Genomic DNA, 16,706 nt, shown 5'->3' with positions numbered 1-16,706 from the left:
AGAATCTCTTGTGGAAGAGCCATTGTAATTGCTGCATGAGCTTTGCTTTCGGCCTCATACATTTTCTTCTCTTCTTCTTCCATCCCTTTGTATTTCTTTATCTGATCACGACCCTCATACTCAGCAGTAGGTGGAATGTAACCATCTTGTATGCATACCCACATCTTAGCATCTTGGTACTTGACATATTATTCAAAACGATCTTTCCACGCTACATAATCGGTTTTCTTAAGCATCTTCGGTGCCTTTGTAGCCGAACCCGCTTCCACTTCCATCTTAACTAGTTCCGTAATGTTGATTGAAGACATCTTTCACGAAACACACAGAAACCCGAAAAATAAAAATTTTATTTTTAACAGTACTGTAGGCGAAGTTGTGGATAACTTCGCTTAAGTCTGAACTTCGCTGATTCTGAACTTCGCTTTCTTTTTAAATTCGCCTGATTTGGCGAAGTTGTGTATAACTTCGCTTAAGGTAAGCGAACTTGTGAAGTAGGCGAAGTTGTGGGTAACTTCGCTTGAGATAAGCGAACTTGAGAAGGTAGGCGAAGTTGTGGATAACTTCGCTTAACCTTATATCTTCGCTGAAACCCTACGAACAGTGACGGCAACTTCGCCTGATGAACACGATGAATATGCAGGTTTGATTTCTGGACTTTACGAGGTTTGTGAAGGTGTTATGGGTTGTTTATGATTGTAGGAGGTGAGTAGGACACAAAAACTCAGAAAACTCGTCCCGCGAATAATCGAACGGAACGATTTCTACACCCGCGTGATAATCCCGAACCACACAATCGAGCAAAAGCTCTGATACCAATTGTAGGTTCCCAGCCGGATCTACACGAGATATCGCGTTCTACGTAGGTGCGGAATCCCTACGTAAGACGTTACGAGCGTAGAAGACAAAACGATTAAACACGTTACAATAAACACAAACACGTTATATTGCAACCGTAAACACGTGACATCAATCACTGATTACAGGACTCTCTGACTCGTTACAAAAACTGAAACTCGTTGAATAATTACTAAAACTTAAGCCGTAACCTAAGTTTATATAATCACGACAACTTCGCCTGGCATGTTCAGGCGAAGTTGTCCCTAACTTCGCTTGTCTAACAAGTTCGCCTATATCAGCGAACTTGTTAGCAACTTCGCTTACATACAAACTCAAATCCAAACGACTCGATTACAGACACTAGACACTGAACTACTGACATCATGTACCAACAAGAGGTTTAAAAAAATAGATTCTCACGTTCAACATATAAATATGGATGTTTACAAACATATAAAGTTGTTAGAACATAAACATATTCTCAAATGTTTTTAGATTATTGTGCCAAAAATGTAATCAAAGTACTTACGCTTGTTTTGGTTACATTTTACAAGTGGTAAAGCATCACAAGCATTGTTGTACAAAAATATACACACTTATTTTGGTAAACATAAGCATATTTTTAAGTAATAGATGGTTATGATTTGAGTAAATGAAAATCGGTTTTAAAAAATATTATTTTAAATATACGTTAATACACTTTTTATAACTTAAATACAGTTTTTTTAAGATATAACAAATAAACAAAATAAATTTTGTGTCTTAACAGAGATTTATATTTGAATATATATTTTGAAATGTATATATAAATGTGTGTATTAGACGTAAAAATAATAATTTTTATGAGTTAAACGGCCGAAACGGTATATAAAGGTGGTTTGGATAGTTATGAATGAAAATATAGTTACATTATATTTTACTAGAATATTTGACTTTAATATATATTTATTATTAATAACTTGATCAAATGAATCAGTTATGTCTAAATGAAACATATTCTCAAGTGTTTTTATAGTGCAACCCGGACAACCGGCCGGGGCACTTACTTTTCCTTGGCACAAATTTATATATATATATATATATATATATATATATATTAAATTTTTTTATAGAACAGGAATAAATATTAATCTCCTTAATACATATTGGGCCCAATTTTTGTGTTATCATAAACCATTTGTCGTATTGGGCCCAAATTAATTAAAAAAAATAAAATAGGATAATAACTACAAACCTATTGAATTCCAAAAGGAAGATAAGGCCGACAGACGGAGACGGACGATTGAAATATAAAACCTAACTGAGTAATTGACCTACCTGGTTATGAAGAAGGGAAGAACAGAACCTAAGGGGACGGACGGAGACAGGAGCCTGACGGACAAAGTCGGAACTCGGAACTCGGAAAAGAGAAGCCTGAAGCTTGATCTGAAGAGAAGTAGAGAACGGTCTCGAAAGAACTATTCACTTTGTCTGTTGTCTTGGAACTCTTGATTTCTTGAAGGCAGAGAACTATTGGTTGTATGCACTATCCATATGATATGCAGTATGCTATTAATCCTATTATATTTATTTGGTGGAATTGGTGCCAACTACCAACTATGTATTATATATTATAATATATTGATTTCTTTAATATTTTAATATATATATGTATATAAGTACAATTGTGTATTATACTATTGTGTATAATGTATAATTGAGTGTAATTAATAAGTTTGCTTTGAAATAATAGGAATATGCCTCCTAAACAACTATCCGGTGCTCAAAAGCGTAAAAAAAGAAAACGAGATGATGCAATAAAAAAGTCTCAAGCCGGGGCTATGCATAAATTTATACAAAAATCGGCAGTTGAAAACCTATTGAAGATAAGCATAAAAGACGATTTTCATTAGCTTTATATACAAGAACTTTATCAAATTTGGAGAAATCTGATCGCCCATGACTAGTATTTTCGATAGAGGTGGACAAGATATTTTATTTTTGTTGTAAAGTGTTTAGAAAAGGGCTCCCGAATGGTAATTTGGATGGGGAAGGTTATAATAATTGGCACCATGCTTCCACTAGTGTCAAAAACCACGAAGTTTCCTTGGATCATCTCACAAATATGAATAGTTGGTTTGATATGCGTAAAAGATTAAAGTTGAACGAAACAATTGATAAAACTCAGTACGAGCAATTCAAGAAAGAAAGAGACTATTGGGTACAAGTTCTTTTAAGAATCGTTGCATTAGTCAAGTTTCTTGCTAAAAATAATTTAGCATTTCATGGAACAAAAGAAAAGTTGTATCAAAAAGGTAATGGTAAATTGTTTTTTTTTTACTCCAGCCAAATTATAACTAATTGTACTTCTTATTTGAATTTTTTTAATAGGTAATGGAAATTTCTTGGGTCTTGTTGAAATGCTGGAAGAGTTTGACCCAGTTATCAAAGAGCATGTCCGGCGGATCATAAATGATGAGGTTCATGTTCATTATCTTGGGCACAACATCCAAAACGAGTTAATTTTTATGTTGGCTCAAGAAATTAAAAAAGAAATCATAATGCAGATAAAAGAAGCAAAGTATTATTCAATCATATTGGATTGCACTCCAGATTCAAGTCACCAGGAACAGATGACTATAATTGTGAGGTATTTAAAGTTCTCTTCTAATTCGGTTACTGTCGAGGAGTCCTTTTTAGGGTTTTTGGATGTTAATGATACCACGGGTAAAGGATTATTTGAAATTACAGTTGAGGAGTTAAAGTCTCTTGGTTTAGAACTGGATGATATGCGTGGCCAAGGTTATGACAATGGAGCAAACATGAAAGGAAAACACCAATGAGTGCAAACGAGATTTTTAAATGAGAATCCTAGAGCATTTTACACTTCTTGTGGTTGCCATTCTCTTAATCTTACATTATATGATATGGATACAATTTCTACTAAAGGAAAGAGTTTTTTTGGAAAGATCCAACGTATGTATACTATCTTTGCAAATTCTGATAATCAATGGCAAATTTTGAAAGACAATGTTAAATCTTGGAGTCTGAAGTCTTTGTCTCAAACGCGTTGGGAAAGTCGTGTCGAAAGTGTTAAAGCTATTAAATTGCAACTTGCTGATGTACGAGAGGCTTTACTTGAAGTTGGAGAAAAAGATGGTGATCTTGCAATTGCAGATGAAGCAACTACAATAGCAGCAAATATTGGTTTTGACTTTTTGGTATCAATTATCATCTGGTATGAAGTGTTAGACAAGGTGAATATAGTGAGCAAAAGGTTGCAATCAAAAGATATGCACCTAGAGATTGCTATTAAAGAAATAAAGAGATTGATTGACTTCTTCAAGAAATTTAGAGAAAATGGTTTTTCAAAAGCAATAGATGAAGCTGAAAAGGTTGCTTTTGAAATGGGCATCGACCCGATATTTGCACAAAAACGTGTTATTAAAAGGAAAAAAACAAAGTTATGAGTGTTCAAGTAGTCAAGAAGCTTCATTTACTCAAGAGAATTTTAGAGTAAATTATTTTTTATATATTATTGATCAAGCTATTACTTCTCTTGAGACAAGATTTGATCAATTCAAAAATTATGAGAAATTATTTGGATTTTTGTTTCCATAAAACTTGAGGGGAATTGAAGATGAAGATCTTAAGTTATCCTATAATTTTCTTAAAAATGCACTAAATTTGAAGGAAGATCGGATATTGATGGTGAGGAGCTTTATATGGAGTTAAGCTCATTAGACACGTTATATACCATGTAATTTAGTAGCCCTGCTGAAGTTTTGAAGCATTTGAACGAGACCCAAGAAAATTTCCCAAATGCAAGGATTGCATATAGAATATTGTTAACTATTCCAGTCACAGTGGCATCCGCAGAAAGAAGTTTTTTCAAAGTTGAAGTTATTAAAATCTTATTTACGATCCACAATATCCCAAGAAAGACTTAATGGATTGGCGATGATAGCCATCGAGAGCGAAATCTTAGATAGTATAAACTGCGAAGAGGTGATCAAACAGTTTGCTATCAAGAATGCTAGGAGAGCTTCACGAATCATCGGTTAGAGTTTAGCTACTATTGTATTTGAGTTTATTACTATATATTTTCTATTTTTATTGTTATAATGTTAATGTCATTTAAAAAAACTATCTTATGTATTTCGTTACTCGTTAGGGCCTATAGGCCGTTTTTTATGCTCGGCCTAGGTATTTGAATTCTCAGAGACGGCCCTGTGTTTTTAGATTATAGTGACAAAAATGTAGTCAAAGTACTTACATTTTTTTGTTACATTTTACAAGTTGGTAAAGCATCACAAGCATTATTGTACAAAAATATACAGGTAAAAATAAGCATATTTTTAAGTAATAGATGGTTATGATTTGAGTAAATGAAAATCGGTTTTGAAAAATATTATTTTAAATATACGTTAATACACTTTTTATAACTTAAATACAGTTTTTTTAGATATAACAAATAAACAAATTAAATTTTGTGTCTTAACAGAGATTTATATTCGAATATATATTTTGAAATGTATATATAAATGTGTGTGTATTAGACGTAAAAATACTAATTTTTTATGAGTTAAACGGCCGAAACGGTATATAAAGGTGGTTTGGATAGTTATGAATGAAAATATAGTTACATTATATTTTACTAGAATATATGACTTTAATATATATTTATTATTACTTGATCAAATGAATCAGTTATGTCTAAATGAAACCGATACCAAGAAGAATTATATTCTTAAAATTTATATAAGTATATAAATATTTGTTTTCAAAAACAATATATAAAAACTTATCACCAACATATCGTCCTAAAAACTGTCATATGTAAAGTTACTTACAAACGTAAACGTTCAGTTGGTGAAAGCAGCTGACACAAACAAATGAAGCGTTCGGTTGGTGAAAATAGCCGACACAAAGAAACGAAACGTTCGGTTGGTGAAAACAACCGACAAAAACAAGCGAAGCGCTCGGTTGGTGAAAGCAACCGACACAAACAAATGAAACGTTCAGTAGGTGAAAGCAACCGACACAAACGAATTAACGAAAGGACTAGTTGGGTGAAAGCGACTAGGATAAACCGACTTGTGCATCGATAACGAACTAACTGACCTTACGCGCTTAGGACATGTGAAGGCAGCGGAACCGGGTTTAATCTGATATTGCTAGCGAATAGACCACCGAGCTCACGAGGTGAGTTTCACTACCCCCTTTTTCTGTTATGCTGTTTTATTAATCCGGGGTGGAAAACATACACAACTGCTTTTATATACGATAACTAGAAACAAAACACCCAGTCCTTATGCGAACATGAGTTGAACTATGTAGTGCTATAAGTCCCTTTCTTGCATACTATAACCATTAGCTAACGGAGTTAGCCATAGGAATATACAGATAGTACTATTGACGTTGACATTTCCCTCTACCGTTAAGTTAGTCACGCTAACCTCCGATATTGCATCGAAACAGGTTGTGTATATTCCATCTGTGAGTTATGAACAGGGCAAAAGGATATAAGTCGTGGTTTGTTTATAGGCTCAGGGTTCGTCATATTAATTCGTAGATTTAGCTAGTCTATGGATGACCATCGTAATTGTTTCAACAGATTATCGTATACTTATTTGCAAACTGATTAAATGATTTATGAATAACGTGATTTCATATCGAATCTCAAAACCTGTGAACTTACCAACCATTGTGTTGACATTTTTAAAACGTATGTTTTTCAAGGAATTAACAACGCACGCAAAGAATCATGAAGATGGGACCTCATTGTATAATTAGGATACCATTTTGATGTTTAACTACTTTTGCTTAAAAACAAATTATGGTTTGTAAACACTTTTAAAACTATTGGTATCCTAATACATTTATGTTGGCGATAATGATATGCTTACGGTATGCATGGTGTCACGTGCCCGAGCTTCCGCCTTGGCGGGGTGTGACAGTTCGAGTGGTGATACTCAAACACCAGAGACTATTACTGCTGCTGCCAATGAAGCTGATTCACCTACTTCATAAGCAGGTGGTCCTTGCATTGATGTGACTCGTGATATTATGGGTACTAAAATCTAAATCAGTATGTTGCTAAGAAAATGAAGACTCTTGAAGAGACGAGAGATTGAAACAAAAATTGCTGATCATGAAGAACTCAAACCCAAATGTCACCGATTCTAATCGTCCTGAAATATTTGCTATTGAAATTGGGAAAAATTAATATGATAAGTATGGTAATGTTCGGGAATAAAGGCTTGGGGATACAATGCAGATAAGGAGATATGGTGAGTTAAAAGAAAAATTGGAGACACTGAGTATTATGCAAAGGAGAAGGACTTTCATTCATGGACTAAGGTAGATCTTAGAGAATTAACTCTATCTCCATTTTATAATCCTCAAAGTGTTGGCAAAGCTTGGAAGTTCTTTGGATTTTTAGAAAAGCAAGTTGAAAAAGGATTTCTTGAAATGCCAATTGCTGAGTCTTTCCTGAATAAAATAAAAGGTGTCCGTGATCCACATACCAATAAGAATGTGACAAGTGTAATGTGCCTCCAACTGACAAGGTGAAGTCTGTTCCTATTCCTAAAGCTTATCCTGATGGTTCCTTAAACACAACGCAATTCTGGGCATACGATAGTGAAACTACAACTGTTGTTATCAAGTTGGCAGATGGTCAGATTAACATTATTGACCCAAGGGATTTACTAAGGTTTAGTGAGCAAGATATCAAAAGACTGCCTTTTTTCTAGATTCAATCATCACCTTTGTTTAAAGAGGCAGAAAAAAGAGTACACAAGAATGGTTGCATCTATGATCATAACCAAGTTATAGGCTGGTGCATTAAGAGAAGCTGATGCGGAGATAATCGACAAACCATGATAAGGTAAATCTATAAACCAATGGGGAGATTGTTGGGCTATATTTTGTGTTTTATACTTTGTTAGGGGATAAATTGTAATATTTGGTTTGTTAGTAATCGGTTATGTTAACCTATATAAGCTTTATGTTTATCATTTTTTAGATACATATGGTATTATTCTCTCTAAAGGTGTATCCGGTTTTGGTATTGCGGGATTAAGTACCAGACGTTTATAATAAGCATGTGCTTTGAATCTCGTGTTTGTGTTCTTTCATCTATTTCTTGATTCATCATGTGTTTTGATTCCGCCCAATCACGTGTATAGTTGATATTGCATTGTAGTGATCCAAATTCAGGACTTACAGAAGTCAACAGGAAAGACAAACTTATCAATTTTGACTAGCATGTTTTCAACTATGCCTCCTGGGTATTTTACTGATTAATCGGCTAGCTGAATGCTCATACGAGTTGGAGTAGGTTCTCCAAGTCCTAACTTGGAGAAAACCGTATAAGGCATTAGGTTGATTCTAGCTCGTAAGTCGGCTAAGGCATTGTTGACAAACAAGTTTCCTATCAAACAAGGGATAGTGAAACTTCTGTGACAATCATCTTCTTTGGAATCTTGTTCTAGAGAATGGCGGAAAATTCCTCATTGAGTATCACATGGGATAGCTCATCTAACTTCCTTTTGTTTAACAGAACCTCATTTAAGAACTTCGCATATTTTGGCATTTGAGAAATGGCTTCTATAAATGCAGGTTAATATGCAATTGCTTAAAAAGTTCTAGGAATTTTCCATAATATGCCTCTATCTTTTCATGCTTTAGTCGAGCTGGATAAGGAATTGGTGGAACATATGGTTTCTTACTTGATAGGTTTAGGAATAGTTGGAAAAGGTTGAGTGTTTGGTGTGTCAAGAACCTCAGTCTCACCATCTGATTGGATAGGTGTGACTTGTGAGTTGTCTGTGGAAGTTCTACCACTTCTTAGGGTTATGGCATTGGCTTAAACGTTAGGGTTGATAACAGTGTTATAATGGAGTCCTCGGGGTTGTCTCCCGGAATGGGGTTGTCTCCCGGAAAGTAGCTAGACTAACTAACCTACTTGTTTTTTGATGATTTGCAAAGAAGCCTTCTGGTTCATTAGCTTCACTTCGTTCTTCATGAATCGGTCTTTGGTCAATTTGTTTGATGTGTCAGTATTTGCTATGAGTTGTGTTAGTAGAGTCTCCACTGTAGATCCACCATTCGGTTGTTGGCTGGTACTTGCACCTTGGTTCTGGTATGGAGGTTTAGGTTGAGAGGGTTGGTTTTGATTGAAAGGTTGTTTATCAAAGCCAGTTGGAGCTTAATTGTTGGCTCCATCCCTCCGGCTAAAGTTAGGATGGTTTCTCCAACCAGGGTTGTAAGTGTTGCCATACATGTTATTTTGTCGGCTTATGAAATCACATCCTTCGTCACACTACTTTTTCTTTGACCAGATTAGTCTAAAGCTATTCAAATTTCTTCGATGGGGCCTCGAGTTGTGCAAAGATAAAGGTGCTATTGTCGACATGGTGAATGCCTTTGTGTGATTAGGTTGATCAAGGTGGATTATAGGCTAAGCTTTTCTTAGCAGCTTTTTCTAAAATCTCGAATGCCTCATTTGGAGACTTAGTTCTGAGGTCTCCACCAATGACCTGATCGATTGCTTGTTTGTTTTGCTGGTTTGAGCGCCGAAGAAAGTTTGGGCTTGAAGCCACTTGTTCAATCCATGGTGCGAACATCATTGAAAAAGGCACTTGTTTCTCTCCAATGCAGCATGTAGTGACTCGTCATCATCCGTTCGGAATCCGGTGATGTTGGTGCAATACTTAACAATTTTGTCAGTATTTTAGAAGGAATTGCTCCACCATTTGATCCCAGTTGGTGATGGCACCAAATGGTAAAGATTCAAGCTATTCCAAGGTGTGGCCTTAGAGAGAAAATAAGAAGAGTTTAAGTTTAATTTGATCTTCGGAGCAGTTTCGGATTTTAAAAATTCCACATATTTAAAGAAATCGGGAAATATGAGATAAAAGATCTTCGCCGAGAAGTCCATGAAACTGGATAGAGTTTTCAATCATATGAATGATACTAAATTTGATTTCGAAGTTTAGAAGAATTTCGGGTGGTGCAATGCTATTGTCATAGCCATCGAGTGTCGGCTTGCCATATTGGCTCATGGTTAACTCGTTGTCTAGTTCCACCATCATAGGTTCTTCTCAGTTTTCCTCGGTTGAGGTACCTTCCTCCGGTTCGTCCTTAACTCCATCAGTTGCTTTTCATGCCAAAGAGCATGTACCTCGGTGAAAGTTGCGTTCGGGTTTAGAAAGTGGTGAACGAGTTCGGGAGTAGATGTAGAGAACATACACTACTTAGGGAGGTAAAAAGATCGAGAGACACAACTAATACTAAGCTACAGTAAGCAATTTATAACTAGGTAGCTAAAATTTAAAACTAAGGCTAAAATTGAAAAATAAAGAAGATAAAAAAATATTTTTGTTCTTTTTGATAGGTTTTTAACTATATACACTATAAACAAGGTTTAATAAATACTTGGATTGTTTGTAAAAATTCATCGTGTGTCCCTGACAACGGCGTCAAAAACTTGATGCGTGCTTGTTGGTGTAGAAAAAGTGATAAGTTTTTCAAAGGTTTTGTTCACACAGTGTCGAGTTTTCAATTTATAAAAGTGATTATTGTCTTAACTAAACCACACACAAATAGGCAAGTGTACCTATCGTATATGTAGTAAAAGTAGAGGTAAGAACTAAGTATCGATTCACGGACACACTTTCTTGATTTTTACTACTAAATCGTTGTATTTATTTCAACCAGAAGTGAATATCATATTGGTTTAGATTTGACAAGTAAATTTTTAAAAGGAAATTAAAGACATTAATTAAAAGACAATATTTTTGGGTTTCTATATTTCTAGATAGAAGATCAAGGATAAAAGTGTATCATCTTGGTTCAAACTACTCTTAACTTGGTTTAACAATTAGTTAGTAGATGTGAGCTTCCTATGGTGATTAAATGTGGGATTAACATCTTATTCGTAAGTCATGTTATTCCATGATAATTAAAGAAAGAGATATGCATAACTTCATGATCTCCACTAAAACATCATTTTATGTAACCAAGTGGTTTGTAATAAATATTTATAAGATAACTCACTTTAAAGATGAGACAATCACTTAAATTACTAAGTGAATTGCCCTTGTTATTTTAGTAGAAGTAATCTTTGTATCATACAGAAAATACCAATTAAGATTAGTTGAGTTGTAAAGGGTTAACCTTGCATTATCAAGTATTAATCCACACAACTCTTGAACAATTATAGAACACATGTAATAACCACTCAAGAGTTGTTTAAAGTAGTGTATGTTGCATACTTACCTAACAAGTGATTAATTGATTTTAGTGGATGAGCATCAACAATTCGTTTCCACAAACATTGCCATTAGTTCCCATTCTAAAATTATTAATTACTACTAATAATTCATTTGGTCCATGTTCATATTAGGATTTATGTTATTTTACCAAGCCCTCACAAAAATGGAAATTCCTCGACTTATCATCAAGCTCGGAACATGGTGTTTCTTTTAAAGATTTATAATTTGTCAACCAAGCCCTCACAAGAGTGGTAATTCCTCGGCTTATCGTCAAGCTCGGAACTTGGGGTATCTTTTAAGAGTATTATAACGTTCCTCATCAAGTGATAATAGCAACATAGCATTTGCTTATTAAAAACTGATCACATGTTTAACTAGTATTATTAAACTTCAATTAAGATTCATCATAAACCAAGATGATACTATGAAAGTTTAGCTAATAATAAACATAATGTTAACCATCAAAGTAATAGATACAAGCATGATCAAATTGAAACAATCCAATCAATTTGGATGACTAATCTTTGATGCTAATGACCTATTTCAAGAGCTTAATCTCCTTAATCTTCAAGAGTTGGATGGATAGGATAATTCACTTATTAATGGTGGTGAAAAGAGGTGGTTTAAGTGGAGTAAATGAGGTTGGAAGGTATGTTGAATGTGGAAGATGATCATTCAATTATTAGGCTGTTCTGGGAGCCAAAACACGGTCTTGGTGATCAAAACACGGCCATGGTGACATTTTTTTCTTATTGAATTAAATGCCCATTGTCAGATCGTACAGCGAGGGTTAACACGGCCGTAGTGAGTTGGGCACGGCCGTGGTGAGTTCATAATAGTCCAATTTTTTTCCTTTTCTCTTGCAATGTAAACATGGGCGTGTTTTGGGACGGCGCGGTCGTGGTGAGCTTCAGAACCTTCTATTTTGTCTTTTCCTCTTGTTCTTGATAACATTGGTGTGATGGGGTTAACATGTCCATGTTTTGGCTACCTGATTTTTGTCTTTACATCGTGTGCTCTATGCATGGCCATGTCTTGATTCACCATGGGGTGTGTTGAGTCTGTTTTCACCGTTTTCTCTGTTTTTCTTCGTATATCAGCTCGTTTTATTCCTTAGGACTATATTTACTTATAGATAGAAATTATAAACATTAGTGGTTATTTATTCTAATATAATTGCTGGTATTATGCTTATTTAGAGATATTTTAGTGCCGAAAAGATGTTTAAATTCTTATACATCATCTGTACAATGTTATTTCTACTTCTCCGCATTTGTTCAAAATGTTTCCTGAATAACATCTTTAAAAACTTTAATATCTTCAAAATCGCATATGCATGTTCTTCAATAGTTTGAGTAAGAACCCCTATTTCCTTCCCTTCTTCTAGTAACACTATATCCATTTTCGATCCAGACAAAAATTAAAACAGTACATATCAATTCCATAAAACTTAAAAAGATTAGAATATAAATCAAAATAAGGAAACCAATTCTATAATATATGTTAAAATGGATCACTTAGCCGTTTACATGAGACTATAAGTTTAATTAAAGTAGGTGTTGGTTCAAGCATTCTATCAAACAATTAGTGTGCATTACAAGTTACAGATGAAACTAACATTAAACGAGTTTTACGGTACATTATGAAGTAACATAATATATGAAAATTAAAACACAAAATAAATCCAGTTTGCTTATAACACAACTTAGTTTATGTGAAAGTTACTTTGCGTGGCTCAATAAGTCATATTGTATTAGATTAGAAAAAAATAGTTTTAACGTTGTTCAAAACAGGTGATGTTGATCACTAGCATCTCTTTTACATGGTGTAACAATATATAATCCTCATTTAAGCAATTTATCAAACACTTGGTGTGCATTATGTTTTCCTTTAATTTTATGCTTCTTTCATTATCAAATAACTCCAGAAATAATATATCACTCTTTTATTTTAAATATTAGTTATCCAAACAAATAAAACTTCAAAACACGAAAGAATGAGATGCGTACCTATAGTGAATTATTGCAGAAAAAACTTGTTCCTTTATTCAACAAATTTATGTTTAACGAATGAAGGCAATCACGGAATGGATATGCAACTACATAACTAAATCAGAGACATCAAACAATCAACAAGCTCACCATAACAATGACCCTAAACAGATGCAATATTCTGATTTGTAAACATAAGAACAGAATAAAAAAATCCTTACTAAAATTACATAAAGTAAACTGAGACCTACGACTTTAAGATAACAAAATCAAGCCTCATAAACCCTAACTAAAATTATAAACACAGTCAACGAAGTATACCTCATTGTAAACAAATTTTGATAAACGCGGATGCAATTTGAAGAGTGGATTGATTGAGAGAGAGAGAGAGAGAGAGAGAGAGCCATATTTAGATGTTAAAGAGGGAAGATTAAATTTATGAAAATTTTCAAATGAGGGAAATGAAAGCACTATACATTGGTGGAGAGAACCTCAAAATCTTAAACAACTCTAGTTTTTAATAAACAACGCTAGTTACAATAAGTTCAATAAACAACTCTATTTTTCTATTATTTATAACAGTATTCAATGGTGGGAGGGAACCTCAAAACTTTAAACAACGCTAGCTTTCAATAAATAACGCTACTTTATAATAAGTTCAATAAACAATGCTAGTCTTTTTCTTATCTACAACAGCGGGAGAGAACTTCAAAACTTTAAACAACGCTAGTTTTCAATAAACAATGCTACTTTTAAATAAGTACAATAAACAAAGCTAGTTTTCTTCTTATTTAAAATGGTATTCAGTTGTGGAGGAAACCTCAACATTTTAAACGGCGTTAGTTATCAATAAACAATGCTACTTTTAAATAAGTTCAATAAACAACGCTAGTTTCAATAAATAATGCTACTTTATAATAAGTTCAATTAACAACGCTAGTCTTTTTCTTATCTACAACGGTGAGAGGGAACTTCAAAACTTTAAACAACGCTAGTTTTCAATAAACAATGCTACTTTTAAATAAGTACAATAAACAAAGCTAGTTTTCTTCTTATTTACAATGGTATTTAGTTGTGGAGGAAACCTCAATATTTTAAACAATGTTAGTTATCAATAAACAATGCTACTTTTAAATAAGTTCAATAAACAAAGCTAGTTTCTTCTTATTTACAACGGGGTTTGAAAATTGTTCTTTTTAAAATGGTGGATTACATCTTATTCAACGGTTGACCTTCATACCGTTGTAAAACGTTTTTATGACCCGTGTTAGTAGACGTTTTTATAATAGCGGCCTAATGCTCAGGATATTCACATCGGGGTAAGGTTTACTAATGTATCTGATAGGCAAATCTGCTGTAAGTCTCAATGTCTCACATATATCCTTTAAGGGCTGGTACTAGCAACTTTATAGACAAAAAGTTATCTCGAGTTAACTGCATGGCTGGTCCATGCAATTTGCAAATGTTACAAGCTTGATTCTCAAGGTTAGCTAATTATAAACTTGATCTTAATAGTTATAAAGTTATTATTAATAATGCGGTCTAGATGCATGAATTTTGTAACTATGTATTATGGTCCTTACCCACTAACACCGTTAAATTTTTTAGTTAAGTCTGTGTAAAACGACCAAACTACCCTTCATGTATTAAAAATTTGTGACTTTGTCACTCTATTTCACGTGTTTATGAATGCATTTGTTAATTAAATTTCTATTCTTTGCACATGTGTGCTCTTTCGGACTTCATATACACACACGGCCACTTTCAGGTATTAAAAATTTGACGATGATGGATTCCATGTTATTTGTTGAGTTACAATTCTTTTCATACTCTTATTTCCGGTGGCGAAACTTGAACAATTACACTTTTTAGGGGGGGACAAAAACTTTAGATTGATCGTAAATTCATACATGTAACGCAGCCAAATTTTTTTCATCAAATAAAGATCAAAATCTCAAAAAAAAAATAAAAATAAAAAACATGTTCTTACATATAAACGAATTTAAGTTTTTAAATAGTAGGAATCAAAGACATAAAACATGGCGTAATTACAAAAATATGAGTTATATATCTTAATCTAAAACAAGTGGGGGCCACAGCCCCTCCCCGCCCCGCTATGGTCCGCCCATTAGGAACCTGACCAAAACCGAATACCCGGACCGGAAATACCCGAAACCCAAACCTATTTGTATTTAATCGGACAGTCTTCGGTTCTTGTTTTCAATAAAAGTGGGGTTCGGTCCGGTTCTCGGTCCTTGCAAGATGAAAACCGAAAAATCATGATCGGCCAGAAAAAAAAATGAAGAGTTCATGTATCAGTGTATGTATGTTGGTGTTGCAAGACTTAGGTGAGAGCACCTACGAGTATTGATGTATCGATGGGTTTGCAGATGTCGTGAAGCAAAAGGATTTGAAAATGACAAAGAGTTGAAGAAGAAGATGGGGCGATGGAACTACAAATATGTGATATTGTGATGTGAGAAGTTAATTTCTACCCTTTTTTTGTTTTTAGACTTTCATTTACAAGAAAGTGGTATACGGCCGGCTCTCCTTTCCTAGTGTGTCTTCTTTTCCTATATTGTTTTAATTAAATAAAAACTTTTAATTTGAAAAAAAGGCTCAATAACATGCATGGTTTATCTACCATGGAAAACCCCAACCCTACACAAAACAAAGGGTTTGCAACCGTTACTTTTCTGACATTTTGTTATTTAATATTTTCCTCTTCTTTACCGTGTCAAAATAAATTTATTCTAGTTGATTAAAAATGCTCTATTTTTAATGTCCTTCGAAAAGGCCTTCAAGAACTCAAAAGATGAAAGGCTTTTAAGATGCTTTAAGTTTCAAGACTCGTCCCTATGCTTCTCAAGTGTCTTCCACACCAGAAAGTGTTTAGAGGCGACTTATGGATGTTTATTTGAAGTTTGGATTTGAATCTCAACGATTCTTCTCTCTGTTTCTAACAGTTGTCAACACCAGCACAGTAGTCCCAGGCTAAGCACTTAATGTGGAAAAATATCGGATATCAGTTATCGCAGTGAGATATCGCTGGGATATCGGTAATTTTAATATCATGTAAATTTCATATATATAGTAATTTAACACTAGTAATTTAGTATAGTCTCATACCATTAACAAATTAAATGTTTGCAAATTGCAGAACACTAACAATCATAGCAAGTAAGAATTGATTAAGACTTCAAACAATAGCATTGAAAACTAAAAGTTGATAATTAAGACTTAAAACAATATCGGTGATATATCAGTCAAATATTAGTCCAATATCGATCAAATATCGGTCAATATCGTTGATATTATCAGTACCGTTATTTTGAACCGATATTATGACTTATATATCGGCGTTATCAACTGCATAGGTCCCAGGGGATAACACTAGTAATTCATTCATTCGTTATGTAATGCTCAACCTTTAAGTCATTCCTTCATTGGACTCTACCATTAAACTTAATTGTCTGGATTAATAGTTGATAGCATGCTAATTTCAAATCATCATAAATTCATACAAAATTAAGAGGGAAGTTCATATGATAATTTGCCAATTGGGTCATGCAAGAACAATTTATGGCCATACAAAATAAATTAGAAAAAACTGAAC

At 33.9% G+C, this 16,706-nt stretch overlaps 2 protein-coding genes across 2 annotated transcripts; both read left to right on the top strand.

Annotated features, from left to right (window-relative positions):
- The first annotated feature begins 2,941 nt into the window (after positions 1-2,941).
- Positions 2,942-3,659, top strand: LOC143605379 (uncharacterized). Its single transcript, XM_077081521.1, has 2 exons — positions 2,942-3,131; positions 3,208-3,659. The coding sequence occupies exons 1-2, from the start codon at positions 2,942-2,944 to the stop codon at positions 3,657-3,659; spliced, it is 642 nt and encodes a 213-aa protein (XP_076937636.1).
- An 84-nt stretch (positions 3,660-3,743) lies between these two features.
- Positions 3,744-4,286, top strand: LOC143605378 (uncharacterized). Its single transcript, XM_077081520.1, has one exon. The coding sequence runs from the start codon at positions 3,744-3,746 to the stop codon at positions 4,284-4,286; it is 543 nt and encodes a 180-aa protein (XP_076937635.1).
- The last annotated feature ends 12,420 nt before the right edge of the window (positions 4,287-16,706 follow it).

The sequence above is a fragment of the Bidens hawaiensis genome, unplaced genomic scaffold, assembly GCF_021521415.1.
Source record: "Bidens hawaiensis isolate Kalapana, Puna unplaced genomic scaffold, B.hawaiensis_p1.1 tig00069244_1, whole genome shotgun sequence".
Lineage (NCBI taxonomy): Eukaryota > Viridiplantae > Streptophyta > Magnoliopsida > Asterales > Asteraceae > Bidens > Bidens hawaiensis.
Note: the sequence above shows the minus strand (reverse complement) of the source record. Positions and strands in the feature narration are given on the sequence as shown.

What these genes read in the sequence shown, in the direction of transcription:
- LOC143605379 (XM_077081521.1), top strand. Translation starts at nt 2,942, where the DNA reads ATGAATAGTTGGTTTGATATGCGTAAAAGATTAAAGTTGAACGAAACA. An exon ending in AGAAAAGTTGTATCAAAAAG is followed by an intron (nt 3,132 to 3,207) that starts GTAATGGTAAAT and finishes TTTTTTTAATAG; the next exon opens with GTAATGGAAATTTCTTGGGT.
- LOC143605378 (XM_077081520.1), top strand. Translation starts at nt 3,744, where the DNA reads ATGGATACAATTTCTACTAAAGGAAAGAGTTTTTTTGGAAAGATCCAA.